At 55.8% G+C, this 20,934-nt stretch overlaps 1 protein-coding gene across 5 annotated transcripts in view; it reads left to right on the plus strand.

Moving 5' to 3' along the window:
* The window catches only part of GTF2IRD1 (GTF2I repeat domain containing 1), a 110,834-nt gene that overhangs the window by 63,187 nt on the left and 26,713 nt on the right, over positions 1-20,934 (plus strand). For 4 of the 5 annotated variants that reach the window (XM_072837506.1, XM_072837504.1, XM_072837508.1 and 1 more), the window contains exons 15-22: positions 2,717-2,764; positions 3,691-3,756; positions 4,750-4,933; positions 11,001-11,050; positions 11,270-11,326; positions 12,588-12,671; positions 16,181-16,364; positions 16,919-16,947. In XM_072837506.1, coding sequence (XP_072693607.1) covers positions 2,717-2,764; positions 3,691-3,756; positions 4,750-4,933; positions 11,001-11,050; positions 11,270-11,326; positions 12,588-12,671; positions 16,181-16,364; positions 16,919-16,947 — 702 coding nt within the window. The remainder of the gene's footprint in view (positions 1-2,716; positions 2,765-3,690; positions 3,757-4,749; positions 4,934-11,000; positions 11,051-11,269; positions 11,327-12,587; positions 12,672-16,180; positions 16,365-16,918; positions 16,948-20,934) is intronic. The other variant, XM_072837507.1, reaches the window with a different exon arrangement.

Below are 20,934 nucleotides of genomic sequence, written 5' to 3' on the forward strand. Positions count from 1 at the left end.
GAGCACCAGGGGTGGCGGGCCACCAAGGTCTCAGGGCACCGGGCTGTGGGCACAGCATTGGAAGAGAAGACTGTGGGTGTCTCTCTCCATCGGGACACCAGGGAGCTAGGCGACCGAGGACTAGCCTATGGCCATGGTCCATTTCTATTGGAAAGGCGTCTCCTCTTTGGTTTGACAGAGAAGGGGAGCCTGAGGTCTGGCACAGCCAGTCCCCCCACAAGGTCACCCAGCCTTGGGCTGGAACTCAGGTTTGCTGACCGCCTGTCCAAGGCGCCTTTCCAAGCCCCACTCAAAACCTATGAAGCGGGAAGATTCTGAGGCTTTCAGGACCGCCATGGATTAGAAGGGTGTGTGTGTGCACACGCGTGTCCATGTGTGTGCTTTTTCTGCTTACATGTGTACATCGTAAAGTAAATGATGCAGGGCTATGTCACCCATAGAGGAGACGCTCCGCTGCCCCCTCCTCGGGCAGCTACCAATTTAGCATCCATCCCTCGTATGTCTTTTCTGCAGATGTGCATATGTACATCACTATGATTTTGCACAAATTGTCCCGCCTTCCCTGACCTGGTGCCTTGGACACCTCTAGAGCGCTGTGATGTTTGGCGTGTTATTGATCATTTCTGGAGGATGTTGCCAGTTACTTGCAGTTGAGAATGTGGGAGCCGTGACCAAGTGGGTGGGCTCGTTCAGGGTAAATAGCCCAGTCTCCAACACCTGGGTGGAGAATCTGGCAAGTTCCCCACATTTGGAATTTGGAACCCCAAAACACATGGGTCACGGCCCCCCAGGAGTGGAACCTAGCCCTCCTTACCGGGGCCGAAGATACCTGGACTTGGTAGACGGCAGAGATGGGTCCTCTCCTGCTTTGGCTTTCTAGATTGTTGCCACAGCCAGGACAATGGCACGTGGACAGCTCACGGCAGGGACAGACACCCTGGCCAGGTCTCCCCCTCTCCAACCCACCTCCTAACTTTGATTGGTGCCCCAGCCCCAGGGACTGATAGTCACCTGACTCCTTGTCATGGGTCCCCGCCCAGGAAAACTCCTGATGGCCCTGCTGGTCTCACTAGACTCCTCTCTGTCTGCCTGCCCTCTTCACCCAGAAATAGCAAAAATACAGTGTATTTGCAGGATCTTCCAGAAGCTGACCCTGAGATAAGGCTTCGCATACTTGCATGGGAGGAGGTCCAGGCACACGAACCTGGGGTGGAAGTGGGACAGGGACGGTGCAGGAGTGGTACCGGGCCCATTACCGCTGTGGACAGCTGAGTCGGGACCACCAGGGCTGCGTCAGCCGCACACTGAGTTACGCAGCCGGGCGAGGAGGGACCTGGGGTAGTGATCCTCTGGATCGCCCTGCATCGCTGGCGGAGAGCTGCCTGCCAGGCTCTGCTCCTCTGCCCTCACAGCTTGCTGGGGCTGCCACTGCAGCCAGAGTCGAACCTTCAGGCAGAGCCCAGAGGGCCCAGCATCCGCTGCCCACAGTGTGTCTATTTCCCTGACCAAGCTTTAGGCCTGAGGCCCAGGGCTGGCCCTCTGCCTTTTCAAGTCTGCTGAGCATAGGTGCAACCCTCCAGAACCTTCCAGCGCCTTCCAAGCTACGCCCCAACCCTCAGGCTTGCCTGGTGATCCCGGGCACAGGCTCACGGTTCCCTCCATCCTGAGCGAATTTTGACTCTTGGCAGCTCTGCCGACATCAGCCCCTTGATTTCTGGCTCAGCGTCCTGTATGGGACAAGGGACCATGCCCTGTAGCCCTCGTCCCCACGTGCTCCCTCCGGGAGCAGGCGGGAGAGCAGATGGGCACTGGCCAGGAGTCTGGCAGACCTGAGGTCACCTGCTCCACCGCTCTCCAGCCCGGCTACCCGTCATGGGCCGAAACAGACCCTTGAAGGCTTAGTCCTGTGTGAAGGCACCTGGTGACACTTCCCAAATTACAGCCTCCTTCCGGTGGTTTCAAATACTGAACAGCCCTGATGCCTTCCTGGCTCTGGCCCTGGCAATAAGGGGGTGCTGCTGAGGGAGGCCCTGCAGTGTGCCTGTCCAACCCCCCGGCCCCGTGCACCCCGGTCTGCTGTCTGTGCACGTGTACTTCCTCCTCCAGCCAAACCTCAGTTTGCAACCACCCCCCGCACTGCACCCCTCTCTCCCCCCACTGCTTTCCCCAAACCCTGGTCTCCACCCTTGGTGTTCCTCTCCTGCAGAAAGCCTCCCTCAGCCCCCTCCCAGGCCACCAGGGGCCCCCACCCCCATACAGCTCCAACACTCCCCTGTTCACGCACCATGGCCTGGCTGCCTGGGGACGAGGCTGGATCTGTTGCTCTGAGCTTAGGTGAGGGTCGGTGCCATCTCCTTAGCCAACGGTCTTCACGGCATCGCTGCTGATGGGCATTAGGTGTTCGATCTGGTGTTACAGCAGGACAAGGCTTTGTCTTGTCCCTGAGTAGCCTAGCACCTAGGGCAGAACCTAGAACATGGAAAGGACCAACTGGGGTCTGGTCTCCAGAGGGGTACATGCCAAATGTGTGAGGCACCTGGCTCTGAACTTGCCCTCCTTGTGTGAAGACAAGGGTGGGGTGCCTGTACAGGATCGAGGTCCCTGATCCCTTCTGGGGGGTTGCTATGCCACACCCCACTTGTCTGGCCTGACCTTTGCAGCATTCAGCCCAGGAGGTGATGCCCGTGGCTTCCTGGCACCCTCTGTTCTCTTTCAGAGAAAGGCCCCAGCGAGGACCCGCGGCCTGAGGAGAGGCCCATGGAGGGTGAGGCGCTGTCCACCTCTCACATTTCACCCCATCACCCCATCTCTCCTCCCCTCCTGCATGCTTCCCCTCCCTGTTGTCTCTGGTTCTCTCCATCCCAAATCCCCCAACACCCTGTTTGGACGTGAGAGTCCTGCGGGCAGCCTAAGGTGGGCGGAGGTTTATAGACCTGTCTTCCAGAACTAGGAGGTACCTGGTCAGTACAAGCAGCTGTTTCTGGCAAGGGAAATGCAGAGCATTCTCTGTCTTTATTTTTATACCACCCTGCTTCTTTCACAAAGGTTTGAAGTCTGGAGTCTGAGAGAGTGCTATTGAGGCTGAGAAGCACAAAATTGGCTTTGTGTCCAAGAGATCTGCCCATTCTCAGGAACACCACTCATTCCCTTCCTGCTAAGTGAGAGTAGTGCAGGGAGAGATCAAAGTGGGGATGGCTCTGTTTCCTCTTGGGAGTAACTGCCCCAGAAATGGAATCGAGTGGGTGTGAGAGGAGAGAAGGGTCATTTCCCTAAACTCAGCCTGCCCTGGGGTGGGAGTAGAAAAGTCACTGCCACCTGGTGGTGGTGTACTCAATTTGCAGGCTTACCAGCCCCCAATAGCTGAGTCACTTCCTTGGCTGGTCTAGAGTGACAAACGCTTAGAAAGGGCTGTGGTCATTCTTAGGCTGCAAAATATTCCAAACCTTCATTCAGGCCCAGTGACACTTTAGACCTGACTTTACAAGCAGATGTTTGAATTCAAGAATTGCAGACCTGTTTGGGGAGTCATTCCTGAGGAAACAGTTTACCTGCCTCCACCACCCCGGCCTTCCCCCATTCCAAGGTCCCAATGCAGGGTCATTCTTGGTGCCGGCAGAGCTGGGACATGAGCTGAGAAGTGGGGTGCTGCTGCCCCTGGGGAGGCCCAATAGGCTGCCTTTTGCCTTCCAGACAGCCACGGTGACGTGATCCGGCCCCTGCGGAAGCAGGTGGAGCTGCTCTTCAACACACGATATGGTGAGCAAGGAGCCAGCCAGGGCCCCAGGGCAGGTGGCACTCCCTCCCGCTGCCCTGTTTTCAGAGGGACTTTGGATCCCACTGCGCCCTGCTCTGGGACAAGGCAGGGAGGAGATGGAGGGGCTGGGGCCCATTGGGAAGGGGATGGGGACACCCAGGGAGATGAGACACTGCCCAGAACACCCCCACCACCACCACCAAAATGTGGCCCCGGCCTTCTCCATCACAATTGGCCGCAGGTCGGAGAGCCCATTCTGTCCACTGCTGTAACTGACCTCTGTCCTCAGGGACACCTTCATTCAGGGTCCTCGAGAGGACTCACACAGAGCAAGAACTTCCCTACTCGAGAGTCCAGGAAGGAGGCTGGGGGGCAGGGCAGGGGAGGCTTTTCTTTTATTAGGACCCCCAATGGTTTGCCAGGCGCTGGCTAGGGGCTTCACGCAACCTTTCCCAAAGTCCAACAAAATCCCTGTGTCCTCATACCCATTTGACGGACAGGGAGACCTCAGGCCTGGGGAAAGTGTGAGTGGCGGTGCCCGGCCTGGGCCTCAGACCTGTCCCATTCCCAAGGTATGGTGTTGGGCTACCCAGGGTTTTGGTGTCATGTATGGTAGCAGGGGGCTCTCTGGAATCCTTTCTGGCATCACAGGGACAAGTGGGCTTGGGCAGAGCCGATGCCAGGCCTCACCAGCCATTGGTGGTTTCTCATGCAGTGCCTGAGTGTGGGGGTTTAGGGGTCCCCCTGACTCAGGTTCGCATTCCTCAGCTCTGGGGCTCTGCTACCTGCGTCACATCCACTCTGAGTCCTGGTCCCTTACCTGCAGACTGGGGCAACAGGACCCAGCTCTCAGAAGGGTTGGGATGAGGTCAACTAAGCATTGACTCTCAAGAGAGCCCTGGCACCTGCACCCCCACCCAGATGTGGGAGGCTGGAGCCGTGGCTCGTGGCCTCGGAGCCCTGGTGGCCCCCCTACAGTAGCTGTGTCTCTGCAGCCAAGGCCATTGGCATCTCGGAGCCCGTCAAGGTGCCGTACTCCAAGTTTCTGATGTACCCAGAGGAGCTGTTTGTGGTGGGGCTGCCCGAAGGCATCTCCCTCCGCAGGCCCAACTGCTTCGGGATCGCCAAGCTCCGGAAGATCCTGGAAGCCAGCAACAGTATCCAGTTTGTCATCAAGAGGTAAGGCCTGGTATCCCTGGGTGGCGCAGCGGTTTAGCGCCTGCCTTTGGCCCAGGGCGTGATCCTGGAGACCCGGGATCGAATCCCATGTTGGGCTCCTGGTGCATGGAGCCTGCTTCTCCCTCATAAATAAATAAAAAAATTAAAAAATTAAAAAAAAAAGAGGTAAGGCCTGGCTGCAGCCACAGGGGGCCCCTCCAGGCCTGCCTGGCATCTCGGGGTAGCACCAGATTGCCATCTTCATCTTTAGATTGGGGCAGGCTTTTTTATTGTTTTGAAACTGGCAGGGGGAGGGGGGTTTGGCCACAGTTGGGCAGGCATGAGGTTTTTGCCCAGGCCTGCTGGACCCGAAGCAACCCTACTGTTTACCTACATGTGGAATGGAAATCTGTCCGCTGGCTTGAGATCCTGGACTGTTCTGAGGATTCTCTGGGCATGTGTTGGTATCCTGGGCCAGAGGTATTGCTGAGGGCAATGCCCATTACCCCAGGGTTTTTGTCTTCGAGGACCCAGTAGAGCTCCACATATCCAGCCTGTGTGCCCAGCTCAGACATAAAGCCCCTGTGGAGGTGGAGGCAATTATTGATTTAGGGCAGGGAGTGAGAGGGGGCTCTGGGGTGACTTGTTTGTTGGTACTGTGTGTTACTGTGGTGTCATGTGAATTTAGGCTTGGTTTGGTTGAAAGTGGCAGGAAAGAGGAGAGTCCTAAGGGTTCTTCCCCCTGGGGGATTTGAGGCCCCCAAATTGAGAGATTCATGGCATACCTTCTTGGCAGGTGATGCATTGTTGGGGGCAGGCCCCCAACAGGGCTTCATTTGCGCCAGGAGGAACAAGGAATGGGGTTCTCCAAGAGATACAAATAATGGACATGTGATTTTTGCCTTCCACAAATACATCTTGAGTGCCAGCTGTGCACTAGGCTGTGAGAAGCAGCACATGCCGAGATCTGCCCTCGAGTTGGCCAGTCTCATTGACTAAAACTACCGTATGATGTCAGGTAGAGATAAATGCTATAACCCGTGGTCTGGGGGCAGAGAGGGGCAGGAGGAGCCTATCAGGAAGCATGGCATGCTGATACCTGGTGAGAGACCATTCAGGCAGAGGGAATGGCAGGTGCAAAGGCACTGAGGCATGGGCATGCTTGCGTGTCTGAAGACCAGTGAAGCACCAGCGTGGCGTGGCCATGCACAGTGAGCAAGGGAAGAGTAGTAAAGCCTAGGAGGGAGCAGGGGCCAGATTATACAGGGTCTTGGTCTAGCTTAAAGAGTTGGGATTTTATCTTATATTTAATGACAACTCACTGGAAGATCCAAGGAAGATTCTGAGAATATGATGCAATCTGGTCTTTATTTTTTTTTTTCTCCAGCTGTGAGGTAGAAGAGGATCTGGGGGCTGTGGGCAGGCAGGGGCAGAAGCAGGGACCAGCGAGGAAGCTTTCCTCTGGCCCCCGGGCAAGGTGGTAGCTTGGTGAGAAGTCCCATTCAGGCGGTATTCTGAAGATGAGCTGTCAGAATTTGCTGACATGTTGGATGTGGAATGTGAGAAAAAAAGGGATCTGAATGGCTCCGGGTCTGATCACCTGGGGTGGCGGTGATGCCATCCTCTGCGATGGAGGGGGTGCAGGCAGAGGCTGCAGTCTGGAGTCGGGTCTGATACGGGTTTGTCTGCAGTGTGTGGGGTCTTCCTGCAGGGGGGACGGCAGGTGGATAATGGGACTCACCTCCCTGCTCAGGGGAGAGGTCGGGGCGGGGACAGGACCTTGGGGCCTGAATGTTCTGAACACATCCAGAAGGGACGTGATCCCTGGGGGCGCCTGCCACATCCGACCTCCAGACTGAGAACCAGAAGCACTTGGGCAGCTCAGAGGTAGGAGCCAAGTTCACAGCACGTCCTCACGAGCTGACCTTTCTCATTGTTCAGTGCGGACACAGCTCCCCTCTGCGGTCTCACGAGCATTTTATCATGCCACTTTACACTTAGAAAGGGAGGCGGACTAGTTGGGTGGCTCTCCGCAGACCGAGAGGCCCTCTCCAGGTGTGAGCCCAGGGTCCCGCTCCTCCCCGTGACCTTGGGTAGGTGGCTCCAGGGTGTTAAACGGGAAGCACCATGCCACTTCCTGGAGTGGCAGTGGAGGTCAAGGCTCAGCAGAGGGCCTGGCACACTGTAAATACTCAATGGAGATAGGTCTGTTTTTTTTTCGTAACGTCAAGTTTATTGGAGTTTAATTATATTTGGTAAAATTCACCAGTTTTAAGTGTATAGTCCTTTGAACTTTGACAAGTTCATACGTCATATAACCACCACCACAATCAAGATGATCGGGGCACCTAAGTGCTCAGTGTTTGAGCGTCTGCCTTTGGCTCAGATCATGATCCCAGGTCCTGGGATCAAGTCCCACATCAGGCTCCCGGCATGGAGCCTGCTTCTCCCTCTGCCTGTGCCTCTGCCTCTCTCTGTGTGTCTCTCATGAATAAATAAATAAATAATCTTAGGAAAATAAAACATATGGCACAGTCCCATCACCCCAAAACGTTCCCTTGTGTCCCTTTGTGGGCCACCCCAGCCCCTGGCGACCGCCCATCAATCTTCCATCATTGTTTTGCCTTTTCCAGAATGTCCTACAAATGCAGTGACAATGTGCCACCTTTTGAGTTAGCTTTTGAGGTTTGCTCATGTGCTTTGCCTGGATGAGGATTTCCATGTCTTTAAAAATAAATCAGTTTTTTTAAGATTTTATTTACTTGGGCAGCCCTGGTGGCTCAGCGGTTTAGTGCCGCCTTCAGCCCAGGGCGTAATCCTGGAGACCCAGGATCGAGTCCCACGTCAGGCTCCTTGCATGGAGCCTGCTTCTCCCTCTGCCTGTGTCTCTGCCTCTCTCTCTGTCTGTCATGAATAAATAAATACATCTTAAAAAAAAAAAAAAAGATTTTATTTACTTATTTGAGAGAGAGAGAGCACAGGAGGAGGGAGAGGGACAGAACTGAGAGGGAGAGGTCGATTCTGCCCTGTCCTGAGCAGGAAGCCAGATGTGGGGCTCAATCCCAAGACCCCAGAATCATGACCCCAAGCTGAAGGCAGACACTTAACCAGCTGAGCCAATCAGGTGCCCTCAAAATCTATCAGTTTTATTTATTTATTTTTAATCAGTTTTAAAAGTTAAGTTTAACTGATTCGAGTTTCCTGAAAGTCAAGCAAAGTCTATGATTTTGAGAGAGCGCTGAGCTGTGCTAGGTGTGACATTTGAGGGTGATTCTGAGAGATTGAGCACTTAGTATATTTATTTTGTGATTTCTCATTTTAAAAATCAGAAAATACTGCTGGGAATATTAAGTGTAAAGGAGCCACTTGTCATTTATTTTACTTTAGAGAAGGGTGCCTTTGGCGGGTGATGTAAATGTTCTGGAATCAGGTAGACATACATCTGTATAAACAACTTTGTGAACCTCCCAAGAACCCCGGGTTATGCTTCAGAGGTGAATTTTATGGCATGTAAGTTCCATCTCAATTAAGTATATGCATTTATCTTCTATATATGTATGGATACAGATACTGGTGCGTATTGGTCTGCTGAGGCTGCTGTAACAAAGGATCACAGACAGGGCGGTGGGGGGAGCACTGAAACCACAGAGATTTATTTCTCACTGTTCTAGAGGCTGGAAGTCCAAGATCAATGTGTTGGCAGGTTCAGTTTCACCAGAGACCTCTCTCCTTCATGTGCAAGTCACCACCTGCTCACTGTGTTTTCAGGGGGCCTTTTCTCTGTGTGCTCACATCCCTGGGGTCTCTTTCCATGTGATCTATTCTCTTCTGCTTATAAGAGCACCAGTCAGGGGATAAGGGCACACCCCCCACCATGTCCTCATTTAAATCTAACCATCTCTTTAAAGACACCGTCTTCAGATATAGTCACATTCCAAGGTACTGCAGGGTCAGGGCTTCAGCATATGAAATTCAGGGGGGGCACAGTTCGTCCCATAAAAAATACAGAGTTGACCCTTGAACATGCCCAGGGAAGTAGTGGTGGAACATTCTGGTGGATGTTATGCATTCTGACCATGACCACCCGGCATTTGCAGACCCCAGAGGTTCAGGCCACAGACCCCAGCTGCAAGTTCAGGGGTCCCTAGACCACCTACACTTCTGAGCAACTGGCTCAGAATCTGAGGCCCCCCCTCCATGACTCCCCAGGGTTCAATAACTAGCTGGAACCACTCATAGAACTCAGGAAGTGCTATATTACAATTACTTTTGTGTCAAGGATAATAATCAAGACAGGCCAAATGAAGGGACACAGAAGTCAAGGTCCCCACAGTATCAGGGCATGTCGCCCTTCAGCACCGAGCTTCAGTGTCCATGATTTTTATTGGGATTCATTATGTTGCATGCTTGATTGCCTCTAGAAATCAGGAGGGTGGGCGGATATCAGGTGGCTCAAAGCCCCGGCCCTCTGATCACAGGGTGCATCTTCCAGAATCCTGAGTCATCTCGTTAGCATAAACTTAGGTGTGATCCCAGTGTCCCTGCCAGGAATAATAACTCAGACACTCCTGTCACTGGAGAAATACCAAAGATGAGAGGTTACCTCCCAGAAGCCAGAGACAGGAAACAAACTCTGTTATATAGCACTGATTCTAAATGCCCTGTTTTCGGGCACCTGGGTGGCTCAGTGGTTGAGCATCTGCCTTTGGCTCAGGGCGTGATCCCGGCGTCCTGGGATTGAGTTCTACATCGGGCTCCCCACAGGGAACCTGCTTCTCCCTCTGCCTGTGTCTCTGCCTCTCTCTGTGTGTCTCTCATGAATAAATAAATAGAAACTTTAAAATAAATAAATAAAGTAAGTAAGTAAATGCTCTGTTTTCAACGCAGGCCTATCCGCTCTAAGAGAGGGAGGCATGGTCTGGAGTCAGTGGCAGGCCGAGGGCATTGAGGAGATCAGGCTGGCCAGGGGACCGTGGAATGGGGACACCATTCCTTCAAATCTCCCGAAGGGTGTCATGGGGCAGGGGGTTCATGCCGACCGGGGTTCAGTGTGAGGATGGGTCTGTGGGTGAGGCTGCCAGGAGAGGTAATGAGCTCTCTGTCACAGTGGTGGCCAGGCAGTGGCACAGAGACCCTGCCTAGAAGGGAGGCCAAAGGCCAGATTCACAGGGCACCCCCCCCAATCAGGCAGCCAATGGATGAGGATTTGGTGCCTCTTCTGGCACTAGGCACCTGGGTATCTGCCCAGAGCTGGGCTCACAGGGCTGAGTGGGGAGGGAAGGAGACACAGCCCTGCCCTGGAGTACAGCCTCAGGAGCTAGAGAAGTTTGCATGTAGAACCCCTCCGCCACTACCTCTCCCCCTTCTCCTTATGAGGAAACTGAGGCCAGGAAGTAGAATGGCGTCTCCACTGTCACCTGTGAGAGTCAGGAGCAGAGCAGGGCTCCCAGGCTAAAGTGCTCTGTGCCGACACATCAGATGAAAGGTCTCTCGGCTGGAGAGACGCCCGGGTGAGGGGGCCAGGGCACCTCACTCACCTTCTTTGTGCCTGGCTCCTCATCCTGTAAATGATGGAAACAGTACCCGCCTCAAGCAGGTCGAGAGGCCTCCAGGACATCCAGGAAGGCCTTTGTGGGGTCTAGAGTTACAGACATGAATGCAAAGCAGGGAGTTGGTCCCCGAGGCCCCAACTCCAAGTGAACCCTCCAGAAACCCCATGGGGACCTTCCCTGCCCTTCAAGATCTTGCCATGGGGTAAGCCCGGCTGCCTCTGCACTTCCAGCCGGCCCTGTGGGAAGCATCCCAGAGCCAAGGGGCGGTGTCAGCTCTGCTTGGTGTGGGTCGAGCCGGCCTCCCTCTGGGCCAGATCCGCAGAGCCCAGCACAGCCCCCCGATGTCAGGTGTGGGTCGGCAGGACAGGTGCCAGGCTGGGGGGATGCTGGTGTGGGTGAAGGGACAGGAACCCCAGAGCTGGGCTGTCCAGAGCTGGGAGGGCCTGTTGCATAGCTGTGTAGACTCAGGGGTGTGGAATGAGGCTGCAGAGGGAGACCCGGAGGGGCCTCAGTGATTGCCCTGCTGTGTTTTCCAGGCCTGAGCTGCTCACCGAGGGAGTCAAAGAGCCCATCACGGACAGCCAAGGTACCCCGCGCAAGGTCATGGGCTGAGGCACCGGCCAGATGGGTGGGGGGTCCCCGGTCTGTGCCACCATCCCTCATCCTTCCTCTCTCCTGGTCCCGCCTCCCCTGGTGCCCCCACCACCCTCCCTGTCGGGTTCCCCCCCAAAGATACCACCTCTGTGCCTGGGTCCCAGGAGCTGACTGCTCACCCTGGCTTCTCTCCCCCCCTCCCCGCCCCCAGAGAGGGATTCCGGGGACCCCCTTGTGGACGAGAGCCTGAAGAGACAGGGTTTTCAAGGTAAGGTTGCAGCTCAGGATGGAGTCAGCTGTCCCAGTGCCATGATCTGACCTGGCTTGGGTTTGGAGGGCCAGGCTGTGGGTGGGAGGGGCTGACCTCCCCACGTCAGGGCCTGGGGGACTGGGTGAGGCTGGCTGGCAGGTGGGGCAGGAAGAGAAGTCTCCATCAGGGTGTAGAGGGGATGGCAGGGCGCAGGGCAGGGGCCGGCCTGCTGTCCATCTGACCCACTCCCTACCAGGCAGTTAGCTGTCGTCTAAATGCGGAAGCCCAAGGAGGCCAAGTCCCCAAGGGCCAGGGGGTCTGTGGAGGAGAATCAAGAAGGACTGAGAGGCAGTGAGCAGGGAGGAAGATGGATGGAAGGTAGGAGAAGCTTGCACCAATGCAGGCGGGGTGGCAGGCAGGAGAAACAGAAGCAGGGAGTCCGTGTGCATGTGAGGACCACTCAGGGGTGTGGCCATGTGTCCCCGAGGCCGGGTGTTCCCCACGTGGCCCCTGGCTGATCCCTGTGGCTCTGAGGGGACAGACCAGCGAGACCAGTGACAGGAAGGGCCAGCCCAGGGAGTGGGGCGTCCAGAGGTAGGACCCAGATCCTGGAGGGGCAGCTGCTCCCTGCCCTGTCTCCCTGCCCCCCGGGCAGCAGAACCACCAGCTGTGACGAGGGACCCTGATGGCTCTCAGCCCACTCACAGCTCCTCATACCCAGCCTCACAGCAGAGGGGGTCCTCACCACACCCCCACCACCCAGTCACCCAGAGGTCCACTCCCTTCCTCCCTCCCCATTCTCTCCCCAGGCAGTGCCAGGCTACAACCTCTTGAGGTCCGCGGCCCATCTGGGGCCCCTATAGCATAGGCTGGCCCATGGAGTCCTTAGCTGATGCCCCCAGCAAAGGGGAGCGACCCAGAGTGGTCCTTCCCACCGTGCCCCCCAAAGGCCCTGCCCCTAGCCCACCAGGGCGCCAGAACCTGCTGCCTCTCATGGGGCCTCTTACCTTTCAGGCTTATTTACTGGTTTGGTGGTTTTCAAATGTCAACAATTAACTTAATTTCCCACTCATGGCTGTTGTCACAACCGCGTGCGTCCTTCCGGAAAAACACATCTCTGTCTAGATGTTCCTTCTGAAGGACTCTGAGGGGCCCACTCGGAGGATCTGATAATTGCCAGAGAAGGAGTTCCCCATAATTAGAAAATCATATTCCTTAAAAGTCCCCAAGTGCCCTTTAATTTAACGGCCCAAATCCATAATTGTTTTTCACTTCGCAGAAAATTATGATACTAGACTCTCGCGCATCGACATCGCCAACACGCTGAGGGAGCAAGTCCAGGATCTGTTCAATAAGAAATACGGTGAGCCCCGGGGCACCCAGGCGGGAGCAGCCCGGCGCCCTGGGAAGAGAGGCAGGAGCTTCCCACCTAGAGCCGTGGTCATTTCTGGGAAAACCATTCGTTCGTTCACGGACATTGCTTGAGCACCTACTACGTGCCAGACTCTGGGGGTAGAGCAGTGGAGGAAACAGAGCCCCTGCCCTCTTGGGCCCTGTAAACCAATGAGGTAAGACAGATATTCAGGAACTACACATGGAATCTACTAACAGGGAGGACCTATTCCATGATTTTGCAGGAAAAGAGCAAGCTGCTCGAGAGAGGATAATTTGGATACTTACCTTGGACTGGGAACCAGGGAGGCCTCTCTAAGGAGAGAACTGAAGGGTGGGTAAGGAGTTAATGTGGCAGCATGTGAAGGCAGGACAGTCCAGCTGCGGTAATAGCACGTGCAAAGGCCCTGCTGTTCGTCCTCGGAAGGGACAGGAAGCTGAAGTAGGGGAGTCAGGCTGGAGCGGAGGGGCCCTGTAGAGGCTCCCAATCCAGTTACTATGGCCACAGACCAGATCACCCCAGATTGAGCAGCCTACAATCACGATGGCTATTATTCTTTCTCATGGGATCAATAAGTCCAGAGTCTGGGAGCAGCTCTGGGTGGCTCTCCTCTGGAGTCTGGCCTGAGGTTGTAGGCAGAAGGTGGCCAAGGCTGGAGTCCCCTTGCCAGCATCTTCACTTCCGGTGTTTGCCGGCTGGGCCGGGGGAGCAGCTGGTGCTGGAGTAGCCAGGCCCCTGGGGCATCTCTCCCCGTCTCTGTGCCTTGTCTCCACAGGGACCCTCCAACGTAGCTTCCCCAAGGTGGCTGGATTGTGAACCAGTCTCAGAAGCTATGCATCGTCACCTCCACCACATGCTGTTGGTCGAGGTCATTAGAGTCCCACCCAGGTTCAAGGGGTGGGGACAAAGGCCCCAGTTCTCTGTGAGGGAGTGTCGACGTGTTGCTAAGAGGAACATGTGGGATGGGAGAAATATTGGTGCAGCTGTCACTGGACAGTATAATCGGCCACAGCTCATAGCATGGAAAGTCCAGCAGCCTTCAGGATCCACTGGTTCCAGCAGGTCAGAAGTATCCTTGGTGTCTCTCCACCATGTTGGCATCAATCTCAGGCTGGCTTCCCACTTGCTGGCAGAAGGCCACAGCTGGTCGAGACATCCCACCTACATCTTGGGGAAGGAGAAAGAGAGCTGGCTGCTCCACGGGCTTTCTCCAGAGAGTGAAGGATTTCTTTCCTAGAATTCCCTGAGCCTTCTCCTTGTTTCTCACTGGTCCCCCCTGAGTCACATGTCCATTCCTCACCCAGTCACTGTGACATGGAGGGTGTTGGGGGGTAGAGCACGTGGGCCTGGAGACAGGTGGACACCCAAACTGTCAGCCAGAGAGAAGGGGCGGCGCCCTCACCAAGGGGAAACCAGGAGGAGATGATGGGTTCCATCTTGGATGTGTTGAGTTTGAGGGCTGAGTGGAGATGACCCATAGGCAAGTGGAGATCTGGTCTGCTGTTCAGAAGTGTCTGGATTGGATGTAAACCTTAGGCCATGAGGGTAGAGGAGCAAGAAAGATTATCCAGACCAAAGGCCAAGAAGCCCTGGTGTTTAGAGGTCAGGTCCAGAGGCAGCAGAGTGACCTGAAAGGGGGGAAACTGGGAAAATGGGGCCATGGACATCGAGAAGAGGGCTTCAGGGAGGGCAGCATGGTCATCAGTGCCAGACTTTGTTGAAAGAAGTGCAAGTGTTACTGGATTTGGCACCATGGAGACCGTAGTGCTCCCTCGCACCGGTGGATTGTGGGTATAAATTTTCCTGTGTGTCCAATTATTTTTTCATTTCAAAAAGGATTGCCTAGGGACCCCTGGGTGGCTCAGCAGTTGAGTGTCTGCCTTTGGCTCAGGTCGTGATCCTGGAGTCCTGGATCGAGTCCCACATCGGGCTCCCTGCATGGAGCCTGCTTCTTCCTCTGCCTATATCTCTGCCTCGTGCTCTCTCTCTGTGTCTCTCATGAATAAATAAATAAAACTTAAAAAAAAAAAGGATCTCCTAGCAATTGCATGTAAACTAGTTAGCAGCAAAATCAGGGTAAAGAATTAAAAAGGGGGCACATAGGGATGCCTGGGTGGCTCAGTGGTTGAGCATCTACCTTCAGCTCAGGGTGTGATCCCAGTCTGGAATCGAGTCCCACATCGGGCTCCCTGCATGGAGCCTGCTTCTCCCTCTGCCTGTGTCTCTGCCTCTCTCTGTGTGTGTCTTTCATGAATAAATAAATTAATTAAAATAATAATAATAAATTATAAAAACAAAGGGCAGCTGGGTGGCTCAGTTGGTGAAGCATTTGCCTTCGGCTCAGGTCATGGTCCTGGGATCAAGCCTGTCATCAGGCTCTCTGCTCAGTGGGGAATCTGCTTCTCCTTCTCCCTCTACCCCCTCCCCTGCTCGTGCACACAGTCTCTCTCTCTCTCTCTCTCTCTCTCTCTCTCTTTCAAATAAATAAGTAAAATCTTTAAAAAAAATTTTTTTTAAACAGGCTGACAATCCATCAAGACAGAGTAGGCTCAGGGAGACAAGATAGGGAATGGCTGTGGATGGCTACAGGTTTTTTTTCCTGGAGTGACGAATATGTCCTGGAACTAGCTAGTGGTGATAATTTCACCACCTCACGTGTATACCCCAAACCCTTGGATTGTGAACTTAAAATGGCCAGCTGTATGGTTTGGAAATTCTCTCAATGAAAAAAAACCACAAAACTGGGCTGGAATGATGGCACCAAGACAGGCGTAATAGGAAGCCCTCGAGATTCTGTACTTGATGGATGCAGATGACAAATCGGGCTCTGAGTTTCCTGGGAGCCAGAACAAAAAGGGAAATACCATTCCCAGTGTCCCTGAGATAAAAATTAGTTTACTGCACAGAGAAGGTTCTGCTTTTGCCCTTTGAGCTGAGACGTGCAGAGATTTCTGCATTGTGTCTTCATAAAGGGACATCCTGCGATGCAGGGGATGATGCTCTCAATGAGCCCCTTGGAGGGATCCCAGTGAACGCCTTCCCTCTGTCCAGGAGGGACCCCAAACGCAATCTGCCCTCAGACCAGGCAGGTCCTGAACCAGGGTGAGGCAGAGCCTGGGGTCGGGGGACTTCTGGGGGGCCAGACGTTGTAGGGAAGGGCTAGCCATGCCCTTGGGTCCCATCTTCCAGGTGGGCCTCCAGATTCTCAGCCTGTGAGGCTGAGGAACCTGAGCTGCCCTCTCCCCCGTGGCTGAAGCCATACGTGCTCAGCCCATTCCTCAGTCCCCCTGGACACTCTGGACCCCTACACGACCCACTCACTAACTCCTGGTCCCCACTGATTGTGCCTTTTTACAGGGCTACACACCAGCCCCCTTAGACCGCCACGTGCATGCCCTCCCATCACATTTGCACCCCTGTGCCCACACAGCAGCACTGCTCTGGCTCTTGATGACAATTCCTCTATCCGTTCTCAACAGGAGAAGCCCTGGGCATCAAATACCCAGTCCAAGTCCCCTACAAGCGGATCAAGAGTAACCCCGGCTCAGTGATCATTGAGGGGCTCCCCCCAGGAATCCCGTTTCGGAAGCCCTGCACCTTTGGCTCCCAGAACCTGGAGAGGATCCTCGCAGTGGCTGACAAGATCAAGTTCACAGTCACCAGGTACTCAGGGGAAGGGCGAGGAGGCCAGGCTAGCATGGGGGCTGGGGGGGGCTCTTGGCCTTGCCTTTGACCTTGCCCTGCCCTGTTCTGCCCTCCTGACTGGTGCCATCCTGGGTCTCCAAGGTGGGCGTGGGGGAGGAGGTTGCAGAAGGGTGACTGCAGGCCAGCCAGGGTGCAAGGAACCCCACCTCCACCACCACAACAGGGGTGGCCTTCCTGTCACCTCCTGCCCACCTGCAGCACCCACTCATTGCCCTCCCAGCCCCAGGGAGAGGTAGTCAGCCCACTTTGGAGGGGAGGACACTGAGACAGGTGATTTGTCTGGGGTCACACAGAGCCAGCCTGGTCGGAGCTGGCAGGAGGCCCTGGCCACCCTCCCACACAGCAGCACTGCCACATTGTCATGGTGTCAGCCCCAGTAGTGAGTCCCTGGGCAGCTTATTAAAACACCAGTCTGATGCAGCAGGTGTGGGGTAGCCCCAGACATTCCTGGAGAGCTCCCAGGTCCCCACCCCGCCCCCGCCCTGATACTCCCATCTCTGTTTCTCTTCCAGGCCTTTTCAAGGACTCATCCCAAAGCCTGGTAAGAGGCACTGGCTGCGGGGGGGGCCGCATGGCGTGGGAGGCCGGCTGCCGCGCTGGGGGCCAGAGGCTGGAGCCCAGCTTACTGTGGGATGCCAGGCCCTGCCCTTCTGTCTCCCACCTCCTCTGGGTACCAGCCCCAGGTCGGAGGAGGAAGGCCACACTGGAACCTGCGGCAGAGGAAGGGGGTAGCAGAGGGTGGCAGGGGGGCGAGTGTGACTCATGTGCTCCAACCCCGCCAGGGTTCAGGAGGGAGGGAGGGGCCAGACCAGGTCAGTGCCCTCCAAGCCTGCTGAAGGGGCCTGGATGACCTGAGTGCATGGATGAGGTTGGAGACAGGTGGTTCCTAATCACAGAGGGAGGGGCTTCCGCATAAAGCTCAGTGGTAAGATGCTGGTAAGTGCTTCCGCCTTTCAAAGCGGCCACCCCCTCCATCTCCTCCATGGGCTGTGTCCTGGCCTCCCAAACCCCGGATGAGAGGGGTGCCTGGCTGGCTCAGTCGGTAGAGCACACGACTCTTGAATTTGGAGTCGTGAGTTTGAGCCCCACGTTGGGCATAGAGATTACTACAAGAAAACAAAAAGTGAGAAAAGACCAAAAAAACCCTGAGTGAGCAGAGACAGTCTGTGTCCCTGCAGGGTGATGTGCCTACGTCGTGAGCACTCTGGGCTGGCCAGGATCCCCAGGGCTGAGGCTGCAGATGCCGAGTTGCTGACCGCAGGTCCTGTGTATGGAGAGATGGGAAGCCTTGCGGCCCAGCCCCAGCCCCAGCCCCACCCCGGGAGACCCTGCAGCTGCCCCAGGCCCTTGCGGAGGCTTTGCTGATGTGCTGAGAATGGGGGGATATCTGGAACATAGAGAGCCCTTTGGAACAGGAATCCAATGTCATGGTCACAGTAATGCCCCCCCCACCCCACTCCCACCCCAATGCACACTGACCCCTGCACCCCAGAGCTTCCAGTCCCTGGGTCAAGGCCTGACTTGGTGGGCTTCTAGGGAAGGGGCAAGAGGCCATCAAACTGTGAGAGGGCAGGACTTACTGAGGGGCGTAGAGATGGGGCCACTGCTGCTGTGCTGAAGGACCCCAAAGAGGAGGAGTGAGACTGGGGGCTGGCACCACTCCCTTCTCTCCAGCCATGGGAGCCAGGAAACACCTTTCCTGGTGTCACCCGTGGCCCCTGACCCATGCCTGCCTTGGGACAGGATGCCCAGCCCTCTGTGGACCTGCTTTGCTCCGGGACCATGGTGGGCAGCCTGTGGTCTGCTCACCTGCCCTGTGGCAGGGGCCCCAATCTGCCAGGCCCTGGGGCTGATTGCTGAGCTCCTTCGACTCAGCTCCCAGCCCAAAGGGGGTTTGTGCCTGTGTCGGGGTCAGTGTTGGGCAGCAGAAAAGGAAGCACAGACCCAGCAGTGGGAAGAATGGCCAGCCTCCCTCTGCTGAGGGACAGCAGAATGGCAGTAAGGCAGTCAGTGCTCCCAGCCCCTGCTTCCAGAAGGAAGGGTCTTCGTGGGGGCCTGAACCAGTAGCTGCTCGGGCAGGGCAGGGGCAATGCACAGGGGCAGCGCTTTGACTGTGACCTTTTCCTGTGTCCTTTGATGGAGGAGGAGACTGAGGCACAGGGAATATCAGTGACCTTGCCCGGATGCCCCACCTGTAGTGAAGGAACTGTTGGCACCAAAGCCTGGCTCCCTGCAGGGAGGCCCAGTGATCCGGGTGCGATGTCATTCCGAGCCGCCGGCCGCCGGCCGGGTGGTGGAATGTCAGGCTTTGGGGATGAACACAGCGGGGCAGAGGGGCAGCCAGCAACCTTCACACTGAGCACGGAGCTTCCGGGCCCTTCCACTAACAAGGGCTTGCCCTCCGGCTAGGGGAGCTGGTGGCCCATTTGCTGTTAGAGCAACTTCTTGAAGCCTCTCAGCCAGTCTGGCTGTCTGCCTTCCCCTCGGCCTTTGCTTTGGCTCCTCTGTGTGCAGAGAGCTCTGGGAAATGCTTTCTTGGCCCACGTGGTGTGGAAGAGGGTGGCAGGCTGCCTGGAAGAGGAGATGGGAAAGTAGGCCTGGCCCAGCCCTCAGGGTGCGTCTGCCAGTGCCTTTCCAGGCATTGGCACTCCAGTCTGGGTGGCACCCTGGAGGGGCCGGGACAGACGGGGTGGCCAGCCAGCTCTGTGCTTACTCATGCCACTTGTCCTGCTGGACTGGGAAGGCGTCCAGGCTCACAGGGGCCTCCGAGGGCTCACCGGAGGTCATAGCCTGTCCCCAAACCCTCCATCAGATAATCGCAAAAGCCTGGCACAGGCCAGCTCCCGGGGAACCGGAGCAGGAGCTCAGGTCTCTGGAGGGGGCAGGACATTAGCAGGTGCCATAATCTGGAAGAAGGTGGCTGAACCAGATGCAGGTGTCCTGGGCATGTGGAGGGGTTACAGAAAATCTGATTTGTGTTGTGGGTCGGGGGCAGCACGTGGGCCATAGGAAAGCACAGGCTGGTGTTCAGACAGACCCAGGTTCAAATCCCTGCACCCTCTTTACTAGCCTTGTTACCCTGGGCTCATAATTTCACACCCCCAAGCCTCTAATTGCTCATCTGTATGATGGAGAAAGGCATACCTGCCTCCTTAGGTGATTGGACTTGGATAAAGGTGGGCAGTGACAGGCAGGCTGCGGAGGGGCTTCATTGTGATGCTTAAGTGAGACATTTGTAAGTCCTTCAGCCCTGGACCCGCTGTGATAGGAAGTGCTCAGCCAGTGGGGGTGACGGTTGTTATTCCTGAGGCTTAGGAACGCTTCCTGGAGGAGGTGGCATTGAGCAGAGCCTTGGAGATGAGCAGAACAGCGTGCAGTGCTGACCTAGGGCCCAGCCTGAGTGAAGGCACAGAGGGGCTGTCAGGGGATGTGGCTGGGCACAGGTAGGGGGTGAAACCAGCATGGCCAGGAGGGTGTGGTGTGGCGTGGCAAAGACACAGGCCTTATCCTGGGCACAGCAGGGCCTTCAAGATACTTTCCTGTTTCTTTTGTCCTCTTCCAAAAGTACGGAATGAAAACTCAGAAGCACAGGATTTGTAAAACTAAACCAGATTCCTACCAAAAACCTTCATTGCACAGTGGGAGAATCTGAGTCCATGTTCATCCCCTTTTCCCTGAACTCATGTGCAGGTTCTGGAAAGATTCATAGTGCCAGGGAGATAGGGACAGGGGAGGGCCTACCAAGTCTTGAACGTTGTGTGTCCACGTTGGTACCTATAAGACATCCCTGGACAACTGTCCATGCAGATGGTTGTTGCTCCCCATTGAGGCTTTCCCAAGGCCTGGAACCTTCTATGAAGCCCACCCATGCAGCCACTTGCATACAGCAGAGGGTTTGAGCAAGAGCAGACCAGAGAGGGCACGGCCAGTAGGCGGTACAAGGATGTGAGGGCGGATCAGGGGTGGGCTGGGGGCTGGGGAGGTGCAGGGGCGTGAGGTTTGCGGCGGGGGGGGGGGGGGGGGGGGGGGGGGGGGGGTATCCCTGGGAGGGGAAGCCTGTGAAGGATGGCTCTCAGATTTTCTAGGTCATTTATTAAAGCCTCCCAGAGAAGCCTTTCCTAACAGAACCATCCTGAGAAAGTGAATTCTAAAGGAAATGATACTTTGAAGATCAATGGGTCGTTAAACCTGGGGCTTTCCCAGTGCTTCCTGGAATGTGAGCTGGGCGGAGTGGGGCTAGGGTATGTCAGCTCCTGGGCCAGCTTTGTTCTGGGTCAAAAGAGATGAGCCCAGGGACCTTTAGTATTGTCCCAGCTGGGTACATCACATCTGCCCTGGGGCCTCAGTTCTCCCCCTGGTGTCTAGTAGCCCTTTCTGCTCCTGCTGAGTGTTGGCCAGGTGCCTGGCTTATAATATAAGATGGGCTTGGGCCAAATCTGAAACCGTGGGTGGGACTTCGGATCTCAGGTCAGGAGAGCTGTGGGCCAGGAGCTTGATCGATCCCTAGGGGTTGGGGATGCTGGCTGGA

Source organism: Canis lupus, chromosome 8 (assembly GCF_048164855.1).
Source record: "Canis lupus baileyi chromosome 8, mCanLup2.hap1, whole genome shotgun sequence".
NCBI classification, from domain to species: Eukaryota; Metazoa; Chordata; class Mammalia; order Carnivora; family Canidae; genus Canis; species Canis lupus.